This window comes from Phoxinus phoxinus, assembly GCF_949152265.1.
Source record: "Phoxinus phoxinus genome assembly, chromosome: 25".
NCBI lineage: Eukaryota > Metazoa > Chordata > Actinopteri > Cypriniformes > Leuciscidae > Phoxinus > Phoxinus phoxinus.
The window spans coordinates 503,196-516,868 of record NC_136900.1 but is presented as its reverse complement, the minus strand read 5'-3'; the positions used below and the strand labels follow the sequence as shown (position 1 = coordinate 516,868).

Below are 13,673 nucleotides of genomic sequence, written 5' to 3'. Positions count from 1 at the left end.
ATTATTAAAATGATTTAATAGTTATCAGTTTTGATCAAATATTTATAACCGTAGAATTACTTGGTTAAAATAAGAAACCTGACCTTGCTGACGGTAAAAATACTCCTCTATGTGATGAAGGACACGCTGCTCTTCCTCATTATCCAGATGACATATCGAAACATTCTTACATAAAGAAAATGACTGAAGATATTAAGTCTTGTTTATGAAAAATATATCAAAATAAACGTAATTTAAACGGAAAACTAGTTTTTTTCTTGTTTTTAAGCATAAAGTCCCTCAATTTTGCTGATGTTATTTTCAGTAAACTAGACTTAATACCTGAAGCCTTTTTGCTTCTCCAGTAAACATATCTTGATGTAAGAGTGTTCAGACATTAGTGCTGAGAAAGACTCTGTTCTCTTCTTCTTCAGCCCGAGAAAGAGAAGCTGACCTGTAAAGACCGGTTCCCTGCGTACATGACAAACCTCATCATGATGCTTCTGATGGTAAGGCTTGTGTTTCATACATCGCCCACACCTCTGGGTAACACTGTACCATGAAGTCTTATTTGTTAACGCTAGCTCATGCATTAGCTAACAGCATTTCTTAACCTTCATTTCAGAGATGCCGTTGTTTAAAGGGGTTCTATTGTGCCTTGTTAGGAAGTCTTGATTGTGTTTTTGGGGTGTACTAGAAAAAGGCTTGATTGTTCAAAAAATGAGCCATTACATGATTGCCACTACATATTTAAAACAGTAATATTCTATACTAAACCTAAACCAATCTTGACAAATATCATTTGAAAGCTTACAATCTCTAGTTTACATATTTGGCGACTGATTTTTAAAATACATGACAGAGGAGCCGTAATTTATCAATTTGCCACAAGAATATGTTCATCCTCCTGAGGCGTGTTCAGACCTTTATTGTGAAATCGTGATGAACATGAAAAATCATGAAAGAATGGTAGAAACCTCAGTTTGTTTTCATGCCAAGAGTTCAGAAGATAGCATCCATTCAATTGTTTTAGAAAAAAAGCTCTGAAAATGTTTTAAATATAAAGAAAACAATAATAGATTCAGCATTAGTGATGTGGCGGCGAGCTATAATGCACATACGTGATCTTCTGTGTTTCTTAGAGGTTGAGTTCATTTCAAAATCTGCCAAACTTCCAACACTACTTCTGAATGGGATGTCTACTTCATAAATTGTATGAAAATTGTAAAAATAATGGTTCAGACTCAAACCACATATGGAGATGGAGGCGCCCTTATATGGGCAGTAATGTCCACTAGTGGAGAAGTGTGGTACTGCGCCCAAACTACATCTCACTGAACGCTCATTTTCTGAGATATCAACCTAACATTTGAAACTCAACTTGTTCAGATTTTTGGCTTTGATTTTTTTGTGTGCAGTTTTAGAGTCCACCAGGTTTTGAAAATATATATTTTATATAAAATATGAATAATTAAATTTTTAACGTTGTACATTTTCATAAACTCAAACTTCTATAACTTTTTTTTCTGTTTATTTCACTTCTACAAAAATCTGCCAAATGTCTTCTTTAAAACAAGACAAATCTATATTCCAAAGCATTCTTGAATTACAATCATTTAAGTTCAGAATGTGCATTTTCATGTCTTTAAAAAAAGGGGGCGCTGGATAGGGGGTTAAGTTAGCCTTAGGACGGTCAAACAAGTGAGTTTTGGAAACGGCTGGGAAGCCGTATCTCTTTGACAAAGCGTCAGCACTGTGTTCTCCAACGCAGCTCCACAGGCCTCGTCCCCGTATCCGCGGATGCACATTATTAAACCAGGAACACTGTGAAAAACATGTTGTCGTCCAAACGAGCCGTTCGCTGTAGTTCTTGAAAAGTGCATTCGGTTAAATAAAATATCTCCTTAAAGCTTTGTTTATGCTCAAACAGCAACATTACACACTAACTAAAGTGGAAAAGCATAATAAGACCCCTTTAAGGTTTGTTCATGGTCATTAACTAATGTTCACACAATGTTTGATTTTAACAGATACAACATTTGATTTTGTATTAGTAAATGTTGAAATTAGCATCGACTACGGTGAATAAATGGTGTAAAATCATTGTTAGTTGTTCAATGTAAATAACTAATGCTAATAAATGAAAGCTTAATGTAACGTGTTACCCACATTTGAACATCAATATTCATAATCAATCCTGCATGTGAATATGAATATTTTGTCATAAATACACTTAGCACAGGCAGACATCATGACTTCATGTAACCCTCTGACGCATGGTGTCCACTAGAGATCTTAACAAACCATTTTAACCATCCAAACCACCAGGGGTGATGACCTTTGACCCTTACACATCACTCTATATGACTGTCCTCTTTATATGTCGTTGTGTTCTTTATTTATGAACATAAATTCAGCATGGCTGACGAAAGTGGTGAAGCTTCAACTGCCTCTGGAATATCAGCTTCTGTCTTTTATTCCAGGAGATCCACACAGGTAAAGACACACTTCTCAATGAGTGAGATCTAAGGAACACTGGGTATTATTCATGTGTGTGTTGCTGTTCACCAAAATACTTCTGTCCTAGTGGGCACCATGCATCATGTACACCTGTTCACCGGGCATTTACAATACAGTACTATCATTCAACAGCTTGGGGTCAGAAATTAAGACTTTTATTCAGAAAGGACACATTAAATTAATCAAATCTCAAAAGTGACAGTATAGAGAAGAAAATCTGACAAAAATGTATTAAGTGTTAAACAGGGACGGTTATGACTGTACCCCTGGTTCCCTGAGAACAGGACCGATACGCTGTATCTTGGTATTGACGCTACGGGGAACGGGATCCGTGTGACGTGTCTGAGGCACCAGTACACAAACACCATTATCATTGGCACACGGCAGTCCATGACGTCACATGCGGAGCGCCCGTGGCGTAGAGCAAACATTAGCTGGCAGGATTGAACCGAATTCCGTATGGATTAGTTTTATGATGGATGGATGCACTTTTTTGGGCTTCAAAATCTCATCCTCCATTCACTGCCTCCATTCAAAGCTTGGATGATGCAGGACATTTGTTGATATAGTTCCGATTGTGTTCGTCTGAAATAAGAGAGTCATTTACATCTAGGACTGCTTCAGGGTGAGTAAATCATGAATAAAATAATTGTTATTTTTGGGTGAACTATCCCTTTAATACCGGGTCAGAAAACGAGATGAGTAACACACTCAAACGTATACTCTTATATCTGAGCTGAGCCAAAAGATTTGGTTCGGTTCCCTAAAAAGAGCAGTTACTACCATCATGAGGAAATCTATCCGTCACGTGGGTTTAATGTGCGCTGCGTCAGAATTTATTCGTCAAATGCGTTTCCATCTCACATTATTCGCATTAACCCTTTTATGTACAAGTCAAAGACCACCTCAAGTGAGCGTAAAACCTTTTCACGAGTTAAGGGATTTTGTGGGGGAATTGGGCTTTTCCATCACTCGTTTCTGATGCGATTCTTCAAAATGAGCATAAAAACAGGGTGATGGAAACATGTTGACTCTACCCATGCCACTGATATAACGGCGGTATTCCCCCCCCGTGTGGGACGGGCCCTATACGGCCCCAGGAGCAGAGTACCCAGCATAGCCTCCTATATTGTTTGTCGTTTATTCTCAAGTCTTAAACCCATTAATGTCTCAGAGGTGATCCAGATTCCAGATAGTCTTCCAACTAGTTTGCTTTAAATGAGGTTCCAGCTGTCTACTGAAAGTCTACTCGGCTGTCTTGATCCCCATCGTGCAGTCATACATTCTCCAGCAGAATATCCAGGCATCTGCTGTTATCTCAAACTTGCAACAAATGGCAATAAAAGCAAAACACTGGCGCAGAATCACGACCTCACGGTCAAACTCTGAAGCTTTTGAGACGTCCCAAAATACACATGAACAGAAATAGTTCAGTATAGCGAGGACTGGGCCAGCAGCCTCCGGCTCCTCAACACAATCTGACGGGCAGCGACTCCAAGAGGAACTAAATCTGTTAAAAACATTCAAGAAAAAAAAATCTAATTCAAATAAAATGACGAAAATACTAAAAATGTAACTACAATAATTATGATTATGCACTGAAAGATTCATAGTAACTTTTATATTGTTTTTCTTTATTATTTTTTCATCATGTGAGGCTTGAGACTACAATAATTTGTATATAAACAACACCATCAATTATTCATTTAATATGATACAGTTTATTTTAAGGTGTCCTTCTTACAGTGTTAATTTAAATTTAAGTACTGAGTCATATTAATTAACATCAAGGGTTAGGGTTTGGTTTAGGGTTAGTTGCATGTAATTGTGCATAATTTACTGTAATTGCCAGAGTAAGTACATTTAATAACAAGTACTTCATCTTACTTTCATCCTCATATCACGGCTTCATGAGAGCATGGTATTTGATCTTGTTTTTCACAGATTAATACTGGTGTTCATCTGGTTGTGCTTTCAGTTGTGTACTCATAATCGCTGTCTTCATTTGAGATAAACCTGCTAAATGAAGTGCGTCCTCACTGTTTTGCAGATCGGTGTGACGTTTGCTATTGTGTTTGGTGTGATTTTATACCGGATTTCCACCAAAGCCGCTCTCGCCATGAGCTCGAACCCTATGACCCGCTCCAACGTCAGGCTGACGGTTAAAACCACCGCGGCCATCATCAACCTGGTGGTGATCCTCATCCTGGATGAAGTGTACGGCGCCGTGGCGCGCTGGCTCACCGTCCTCGGTCAGTCGCCAGCCGAGCCGATCTTCGACATCTGCCTTCTGTTGCTCATGTGTGAAGCATAAAACAGAAGCGTTACATCACTCATGTGTCTTGTGTTGGTCTTCTCAGAGGTTCCTAAAACAGACAAGAGCTTTGAAGAAAGGCTGATCTTCAAAACATTCATCCTAAAGTTTGTGAATGCGTTCACTCCCATCATATACATCGCATTTTTCAGAGGCAGGTGGGTATTCACTATCCCATGGACGCTGGTTCAGCCACAAAAAAACTTTAAACTTTTTATCTCACAACTCTGACTTATATAAAGAATAAAAAGTCAGAATTGAGAGATATAAACTTGGGATTGCAAGGAAAAGTTAGAATTGTGAGATATAAACTCAAAATTGCAAGAAAAAGTTAGAATTTAAATAAATTTAGTCAGAATTGATACATCATCTTGAAATTGCAGAAAAAAAGTCAGACTTGTGAGAAATAAACTGTGAGATTAAAAGTCTCCTTATTAATGAGTTTTATTCTGTTGCGGAAACAAGCATAGTTTCCAGAGCAGTTTTCTCTGGCCTGTGTTTCTGAAATGATGATTTGTGGTTTTGTCAGCTGGTTATGGTTTATGAAAGACGTATGCTGCATGAGTGTGTGTGGATGCTGAAGCCAGACTCTGACAGCCGTGTTTCCGCACAGGCTCGGTGGGCGTCCCGGCAGTTATCTCTACGTGTTTGAGTCGTATCGCATGGAGGAGGTATGAATCATGAACACACACACGCGCGTCCCGTTGGTTGCGGCGGGTGAATGACGGCTGTTTTGATGTGTTTGATCAGTGCGCTCACGGCGGCTGCCTCATGGAGCTCTGCATTCAGCTCAGCATCACGATGCTCGGGAAGCAGCTCATCCAGAACAACCTGTTTGAGATCGGCGTCCCGTGAGTACAGCCAGTATACTCTAACCCTAACCCTAACCCTAACCCTAACCCTAACCCTAACCCTAACCCTAACCCTAACCCTAACCCTAACCCTTAACATGACAGGCTTGAGGGACAGTGTGCATTGCCATGGTTTGGGTTGTGTTTGCTTTATTGCAGTAAACTGAAGAAGCTGATCAGATACATTAAATCCAAGAGACGCTCTTTCCAGGAAGAGGAATATGAGAAGAAGTTACAGCGCTACGAGACGGATCATTTCCTGGAGCCGTTTGCTGGCCTCACGCCCGAGTACATGGAGATGAGTGAGTGTGTATATCTCAACTCTTATGAAGAACTAACACTGGTCAAACTAAGACCAGAAGCACCGGCTCATGCGCTTGTAATAAAGCTTCAGCTGTAGAGCAGTATGAAGATGGCTTGTTTCTAATATTACTGCAGTAATTATTACTGTTCCATTCCTGCAGTAATCCAGTTTGGCTTTGTGACTCTGTTTGTGGCATCTTTCCCGCTGGCGCCTCTGTTTGCCCTCCTCAACAACATCATTGAAATACGTCTGGATGCCAAGAAGTTTGTGGCCGAACTCAGAAGACCAGATGCAGCCAGAGGCAAAGACATCGGTCTGTACTCCTCACAATCATACAACTTATAGTATCAGTTGAAGCCCTGTGACCAGCATCCATGGCATCTCTGTCCACTACCTGCAAAAACATTTGAACTTGTCCTCCAGTTTGAGAAAAAGAAGGGAATATTTATTATTATATTATTGATTATTATATAATCTTTATATCATATCAATAGCTCCGTTGTGTGTGTTATAAGAGGTTCACCTCAAAGTGCTGATACACTGATGGTGTTGTCCTGATGTCTTTACAGGAATCTGGTATAATATTCTCAGAGGAGTCGCAAAAGTGGCAGTTATTGTGAATGTAAGTCTGTGTTATTTGGTCCTTCTAATGCTAGCGGATCACATTACCTGTGAGCATGCAGCACTTTATATTCTAGAACGCTGCCATTATGAAGAAGTAGACGGCACTTGAATCACTTCTATTGGTCTGGCACTAGTCAAATTTGCATGTCAACCCTAACTTGAACATTTCTCAGTCAATAAGACATATTCTGATGATAACTGTTGCTCATGGAGACGTCTGTAAAATATAAATCTGGGATGAACCAGGGAACACGCTGCTGTACAACATGACTGTTGTCGCTTGGAAAAATGTATTCACATTTACTTTAACAATAGGAAAATAATATCCTCTGTATTATTTTATTATTTAAATACCCAATTTAAAAATAGGAAAGTTGACACGCTACAGTTTAAATGGTTTTCTGTATAGCATTGTATCTCCCAAAATAACAGATGTCATTTAAAAAAAGTGGAAATTAGTAGAAAAAGTTTCAAAAGTCTGCCTGCTTTTGTTCTTCTTCATTCTTATCAGCTCCCGCTCACTGTAGTGGACCAGTGACGTAATATTCGTCTTTTAAACGGTCTCCAGCATTTCAGTAATAAGTCTCTGTGTTTAAAACGTGTGCACATCACCCAGAAGAGCAACAGCTGTCGTCCGATGCTCGGCAGTGGTCAGAAAGGATTTACTATATGACTTCTCTTATGATCTCAGAGATGTGGACTTGGACGGCATTAAATCACCTCACGACCTTGGTGTTTGACTGTAATTCAGCCAGGAATTTTTACTAGGGTGGCTGGAGCAAAACACTAACATTCTGGTTTCGGAAAGCAATAAAATCACTGACTAAGCCCTGTAAATGTTGAAATTACATGATGTCCCCATGAGAAACCAGTACAATCCAAATAGGGCAATAGTATAGACTAAAGTATTCTTCACAGCAGTGGTCTCAACTCCGCTTCTGGAGATTTCTGCTCCAACCAGCTCCGACGTATCTGTCTGGAAGCTCACTATCGAGGAAACTCACGCTGCGTCACAGTGGCGTCGCTGTGGGAGCGTCTCTTCTGCGATGAGTCTTGAAGTATGTGTGTAATCAGTTCAGTAGAGTGATGGGATGTCTCAGGTGGGGTGACATCATAACCAGGAAGCTATAAAGAGCACCGGGACCAAACAATATTAGCAGAAGAGTATGCAAGCTTTGGGACATAGTTACGTGCAACCTGTCACTGTTTAAACTGCCCTGTCAATCATCTTGCCACGGTTAAAATCCTCCACATTCAATTAAAATTAATTTCCTATCATTTCAGAGAGAACTCTCCTCATGTTTTTATAATGATGCATTTAAAAATGAATGACCAAACGCATCGTTATAAAAGTTCACAATGCTGTTTTAGATTAAATATCATGTGGATCACATTTAATAAATATATTTTCGTCAGGATAGATAGACTATTGATTATTAATCATTTAAACCCCTTTATCTTAACCGCTCTGCTTAACCGTCGGTCTTGCAGATCCGCCATGTTTGTAGTTTTTTTTATACCCTTTTTTACTCGTGTTTGTAGTTCTAATTGAATCCTCGTCCACAGCGCGATGGGTTGTGGGCAATATTAGCCAGTAGAGTGTGCACGGATCTGCACTTCGGATTCTAACCGGAAGAAGTAGACCATCCGGGTATCTTTGGAACACTCATTTCAACATACTGCAATTTGGGACCCACTAATTCTAAAACTTTTTGCTTCTCAATTCTGACAAAACAGAAACACTAATTATTGCCCCTGAAAGTAAAATCCCAAAGATAAAACAATATATTGGTGACTTAGGCCCGTCTGTCCAACCGAGCCTCAGGAGCTTAGGTGTTGTCTTTGAGTCAGCTATGTCCTTGGAGCTTCATTCGAAACAATTAGTTAGAAACTGCTTTTTTCAACTGAGGAACATTTCCAAATTAAGATCATCTGTGACTAAAGGCGAGTTAGAGATGATTATTCATGCGTTCATCTCCTCCCGGTTGGACTATTGTAACAGTCTTTTTACGTGTTTGAGTAAGAAGGAGCTTCATCGTCTCCAGGCTGTTCAGAACTCTGCTGCAAGGCTTTTAACCCACGTTAAGAAAAGAGACCACATCACACCTGTTTTAGCATCACTTCACTGGCTACCAGTCCAGTATAGAATTCATTTTTAAATCCTGGTTCTTACCTTATTTTAAAACTAGAGGGGACCAGTCATTCCAGGCAGTCGCTCCCAGGCTGTGGAATGCTTTGCCTCTTGTTTTACGTTGCGCGAACTCAGCTGATTCTTTTAAAAAACAACTGAAGACTTTGCTCTTCAAGCAGGCTTTTGGTTAGTCGAGGGGTTGTTATGGTTGTTTGTTGTGTTTGTTGTTTGTATTTTGGGGAATGTTTTTTAAATTGTTCTTGTATTACATTTTACTGTGAAGCACTTTGTGATGTTTATCTGTGAAAAGTGCTATATAAATAAATTTTACTTACTTACTTACTTACTTACTAAAAAAAAGCTGTAAGTTGCTAGTAGTCTCGTTCTGGCCAGCCGAGTATGGTTCTCGGACCTAATGTTCCTCCTCGACGGCTCCCTTTGGGAGATTCTGATCAGGAGGGACCTATGTTTCAGGCGGGGGCTTAATCCTTCAACCCCTCCCAGAGCTGGAAGCCATGACAGCGCACAGACTCCGGTCACTCAACTGAGAGATTCTTCACTCCAGAGCTCTCTCCATGAGGAAACTTTATGCGCTGTAGTGGAGAGTGTTCACTCCATGGAGCAAGAATCGTCAGCTGGACGATTGGTGCCCAGCTGATAAAGTTGGTACAGTTGGTACAGTGGTAGAGTTGGTACAGTTGGAACAGTTGGTACAGTGGTAGAGTTGGTACAGTGGTAGAGTTGGTACAGTTGGTACAGTTGGTACAGTTGGTACAGTTGGTACAGTTGGTACAGTTGGTACAGTTGGTACAGTTGGTACAGTTGGTACAGTTGGTAGAGTTGGTACAGTTGGAACAGTGGTAGAGTTGGTACAGTTGGTAGAGTTGGTACAGTTGGAACAGTGGTAGAGTTGGTACAGTTGGAACAGTGGTAGAGTTGGTACAGTTGGTAGAGTTGGTACAGTTGGAACAGTTGGTACAGTGGTTAGGGTTGGTACAGTTGGTAGAGTTGGTACCGTTGGTACAGTGGTAGAGTTGGTACAGTTGGAACAGTGGTAGAGTTGGTACAGTTGGTAGAGTTGGTACAGTTGGAACAGTTGGTACAGTGGTAGAGTTGGTACAGTTGGTACAGTTGGTACAGTGGTAGAGTTGGTACAGTTGGTACAGTGGTACAGTTGGTACAGTGGTAGAGTTGGTAGAGTTGGTACAGTTGGAACAGTGGTAGAGTTGGTAGAGTTGGTACAGTTGGAACAGTTGGTACAGTGGTAGAGTTGGTAGAGTTGGTACAGTTGGAACAGTTGGTACAATGGTAGAGTTGGTACAGTTGGTACAGTTGGTACTGTTGGTACAGTGGTAGAGTTGGTACAGTTGGTACAGTGGTAGAGTTGGTACAGTTGGAACAGTGGTAGAGTTGATACAGTAGGTAGAGTTGGTAGAGTTGGAACAGTTGGTACAGTGGTAGAGTTGGTACAGTGGTAGAGTTGGTACAGTGGTAGAGTTGGTACAGTTGGTACAGTGGTAGAGTAGGTACAGTTGGTACAGTGGTAGAGTAGGTACAATTGGTACAATGGTAGAGTTGGTACAGTTGGTACAGTTGGTACAGTTGGTAGAGTTGGTACAGTTGGTAGAGTTGGTACAGTTGGTACAGTGGTAGAGTTCCTGCAGGGACGGTTCTCCGCAGGGTTACCCCCGTCCACCTTAAAGGTCTACATGGAGGCCATAGCTGCTTTCCACCTTCCTTTGGATGATGAGTCTTCGGGGAGGATTCCTCTGGTGACAGGCTTCCTCTGTGGTGTCTTGAGGCTGAGGCCTGTAGTCTGCATGAGGGCACCGGCCTGGCATCTGGCTGTTGTATTGGAAGGTCTCTTTCTGGCTTCCTTTGAACCCTTGAAGACGGTTCCAGTCAAGTTTCTGACTTTAAAAATTGTGTTTATCTTAGCCATTACTTCTCTGAAAAGAGTAGGAGACGTCCAGGCCCTTTCAGTTGCACCGTCATGCCTAGAGTTTGCACCAGGAATGGTGAAGGCATTCTTACACCCGAGACTGGGTTATGTGTCTAAGGTACCAACTAATACTTCCTATAGTTCTGCAGGCTTTCTGTCCTCCCCCTTTTCAAGTTCAAACCAGGAAATCTAAATTTAGTGTGTCCAGTTAGAGCACTTGACACTAATGTCCACAGAGCTGCCTTGTGGAGAAAGTCAGGCCAGTTATTTGTCTTCTTTAGTTCGACTTCTTTGGTATAGTCGAGTCTATTTCACATGCTAACGAGGCTTCTGGACAACCTGCATCTATGGCTGTTAGAGCTCGTTCAACACAGATTATGGAAGCTTCTAAAGCCTTATTGTCAGGAGTATCCCTTCCAGATGTGTGTGATGTGACGGGCTGGTCCTCTCCTCTCACATGTGAAAGGTTTTGTGATGTGGACTTGGGCTCTGCACCAGGTTCTCAGGTGCTAATGCCATAGCTGTGCTTGTGATTCACAGCAGACTGGCACGTGTCAATACGATGTAGTGGTCCCTGAGAAGGGACTGAGACGCTTGGAAGGAAAGGGGAGCAAACATTCTCACATTATTGAATTGAGCTCTCTTTCGTGCCTTCTTGCACTTGGATTTTTAAATGGGAAAGGCTTAAAAATACGTGCAAATGATAGACTTTCGTGATGCAGCACTGGCCTCATCGGGCAAGTGATAGTTGGATCCACTGTCCTGAGTGATGATTACGGTGGCCCCGGGCAATCGGCAGTCCTTATCGCCGAGACCTGGTTAAAGCTGAACTCTGCAGGACAGTGGCCCTCCAGGAACTGAGTCTGAGACCGCTGCAGTTTACAGTGTGGATTCCCACTGAGATGACCAGTGATTTTAACCATAATATTGGATTAACTATACTGTAGCGCCTCAACTCCTCACCGAGTTAATGCCATTGAAAACTAAAATTGTAGGACTAAGAACATTGGAGGTAGTTCAAAGTGCTTTTGTTGTTTATGTTTGCACTGAGTCTTTGGCAAGCTTCACTTGAAAAGTCAAAAATGACCACGGGTCAAGTTAAGGTTGTAAAACTGTTCAGAAGTAGTAAAACTCTAAAAGCAAAAGATTCTACACATTAATCATGATTCATTAGTTCATACTCAGTTTCTTAGTTCATACTTACATTTTTTTATTATTTTTTTCTGCTCCCATAATACGCCACCTTTGTACAATAACATGTCAAAAGCTTCTTATAAACTGTCATCTTCCCTGCAGGCATTTGTGATCTCCTTCACTTCAGACTTCATTCCACGGCTGGTCTATCAGTACATGTACAGTCCAGACGGCTCGATGCACGGCTTTGTCAACCACACATTGTCTTACTTTAATGTCAGTCACTTCCAAAACGGCACCGCCCCAGTGGAGCCGTTCCACCTGGGCTTCCGTGTGGACATCTGCAGGTAAGAAGGGCATACGATCAGAACAGCTGCTTTACCGCTCCACGTGTTTAATGACACTCTCCTCCAGGTATAAGGACTACAGAGAGCCTCCGTGGTCTCCCACACCATACGAGATCTCGAAGGAGTTCTGGGCTGTGTTGGCAGCCAGACTAGCGTTTGTCATCGTCTTCCAGGTGAGCGTCTAATATCTAAAGGCTCATCTGTGCGAGACTCACAGTATCAGTGCAGTGCTACCTTAAATTATTCCCTAAGAAAAGTCGCTCAACAATCAAGTGTGTAGAGAACATCAGTTACAATCATGCTAAATTCTGGTGAACTTGTGATTTATTTGTGCAGAATGTGGTGATGTTGATGAGTGATGTTGTGGACTGGATAATCCCAGATATTCCCAAAGACATCAGTTTACAGATCCATAAGGAGAAGATCCTCATGATGGATCTGTTCATGAAAGAGGAGCAGGGAAAGACTCGGGCCGAGGACAGCGTGGCGAGTAAGGAGATGCGCCACGGTCCGCTAACGCGCTCGCGCTCCGTATCGCACACGCCCTGCCAAAGCTTCTGACGCCAGCAGCCTCAGTGTCTGTCCTTACATTCCCCTGACGGAGACGTGCCGTTGGGTCTACAGTAAAGCCTCTCGCCTTCGCCTTCGTATTGTACAGGTCTTCACACTGTGTGCTCATGCTTCTTCTTATCAGATTCAGTTCCTCAGTTCTCTTTCACAAATGTGCCACAGCCACCAAGAACTTTACTAATGACGCCAGCTAACAGAATATGTTCTAAGAACGTTTTGCTAACATTAGGCCATGAAAACGTTATTTCGTTATGTTCTCTCAACTATCGAAACGTACAGTTTTTTTTTTTTTAAATGTTTAAAAAAATAGTTTTTCTTGGTTATGTGAATGTTAAGGGAACATTCCATTGTATCATCTGCAAACATTGCGGAAACGTTACTTTGAATGTTCTCTGGACGTTCTGAAACAAGTCACATTTAAAAAACGTTAGACGAACGTCCAACTAAAACATTTCAGAAAATGAACATTTCACACGCTTGCAATGCGTTGGCCAAGCATTCACGTTTACACACCCGAGTATGTTTCTAGCCTATGAATAATCTATACAAACATCACATTAAAACACATTGAACTGTTTTTATACATTGATAAAATGAAAAAAAAAAAAAATGAAAAAACTGAATTAACAATTTACCATTTTGACCATAAAAAGGGCTGCTAGGTGTTTTTATTGAATCGTGATATTAATATGGTTTATTTCAACCCTTAAGGTTCTGGTTGTTTTGTTTGCAGTTTTATGTGACTGAAAATCCCATCTTTAATTTATAACAAAGCCTAAATATGGGAGAAATCGTAAGGATCTTTAGACAAGGACTTATATTCATTTAATGAACATTTCAATTATTAGAACAAATTGTAGTCAAAATGTAATCAGAGGTCACGATGCAATTAGATCCTAGTCTGATCCTTATAAACTTACATTTACAATATTTATATTAGTTTTGGGAATTTTGAAA

The 13,673-nt window shown here is 41.0% G+C and overlaps 1 protein-coding gene across 3 annotated transcripts in view; it reads left to right on the top strand.

Moving 5' to 3' along the window:
• The window catches only part of ano1b (anoctamin 1, calcium activated chloride channel b), a 49,793-nt gene extending 36,892 nt beyond the window's left edge, over positions 1 to 12,901 (top strand). For all 3 annotated transcript variants that reach the window (XM_079603484.1, XM_079603483.1, XM_079603482.1), the window contains 11 exons: positions 414 to 488; positions 4,550 to 4,751; positions 4,860 to 4,971; positions 5,427 to 5,484; positions 5,564 to 5,664; positions 5,824 to 5,966; positions 6,129 to 6,281; positions 6,538 to 6,590; positions 11,962 to 12,146; positions 12,214 to 12,319; positions 12,483 to 12,901. In XM_079603484.1, coding sequence (XP_079459610.1) covers positions 414 to 488; positions 4,550 to 4,751; positions 4,860 to 4,971; positions 5,427 to 5,484; positions 5,564 to 5,664; positions 5,824 to 5,966; positions 6,129 to 6,281; positions 6,538 to 6,590; positions 11,962 to 12,146; positions 12,214 to 12,319; positions 12,483 to 12,707 — 1,413 coding nt within the window. In that variant the 3' untranslated portion in view covers positions 12,708 to 12,901. The remainder of the gene's footprint in view (positions 1 to 413; positions 489 to 4,549; positions 4,752 to 4,859; positions 4,972 to 5,426; positions 5,485 to 5,563; positions 5,665 to 5,823; positions 5,967 to 6,128; positions 6,282 to 6,537; positions 6,591 to 11,961; positions 12,147 to 12,213; positions 12,320 to 12,482) is intronic.
• The last annotated feature ends 772 nt before the right edge of the window (positions 12,902 to 13,673 follow it).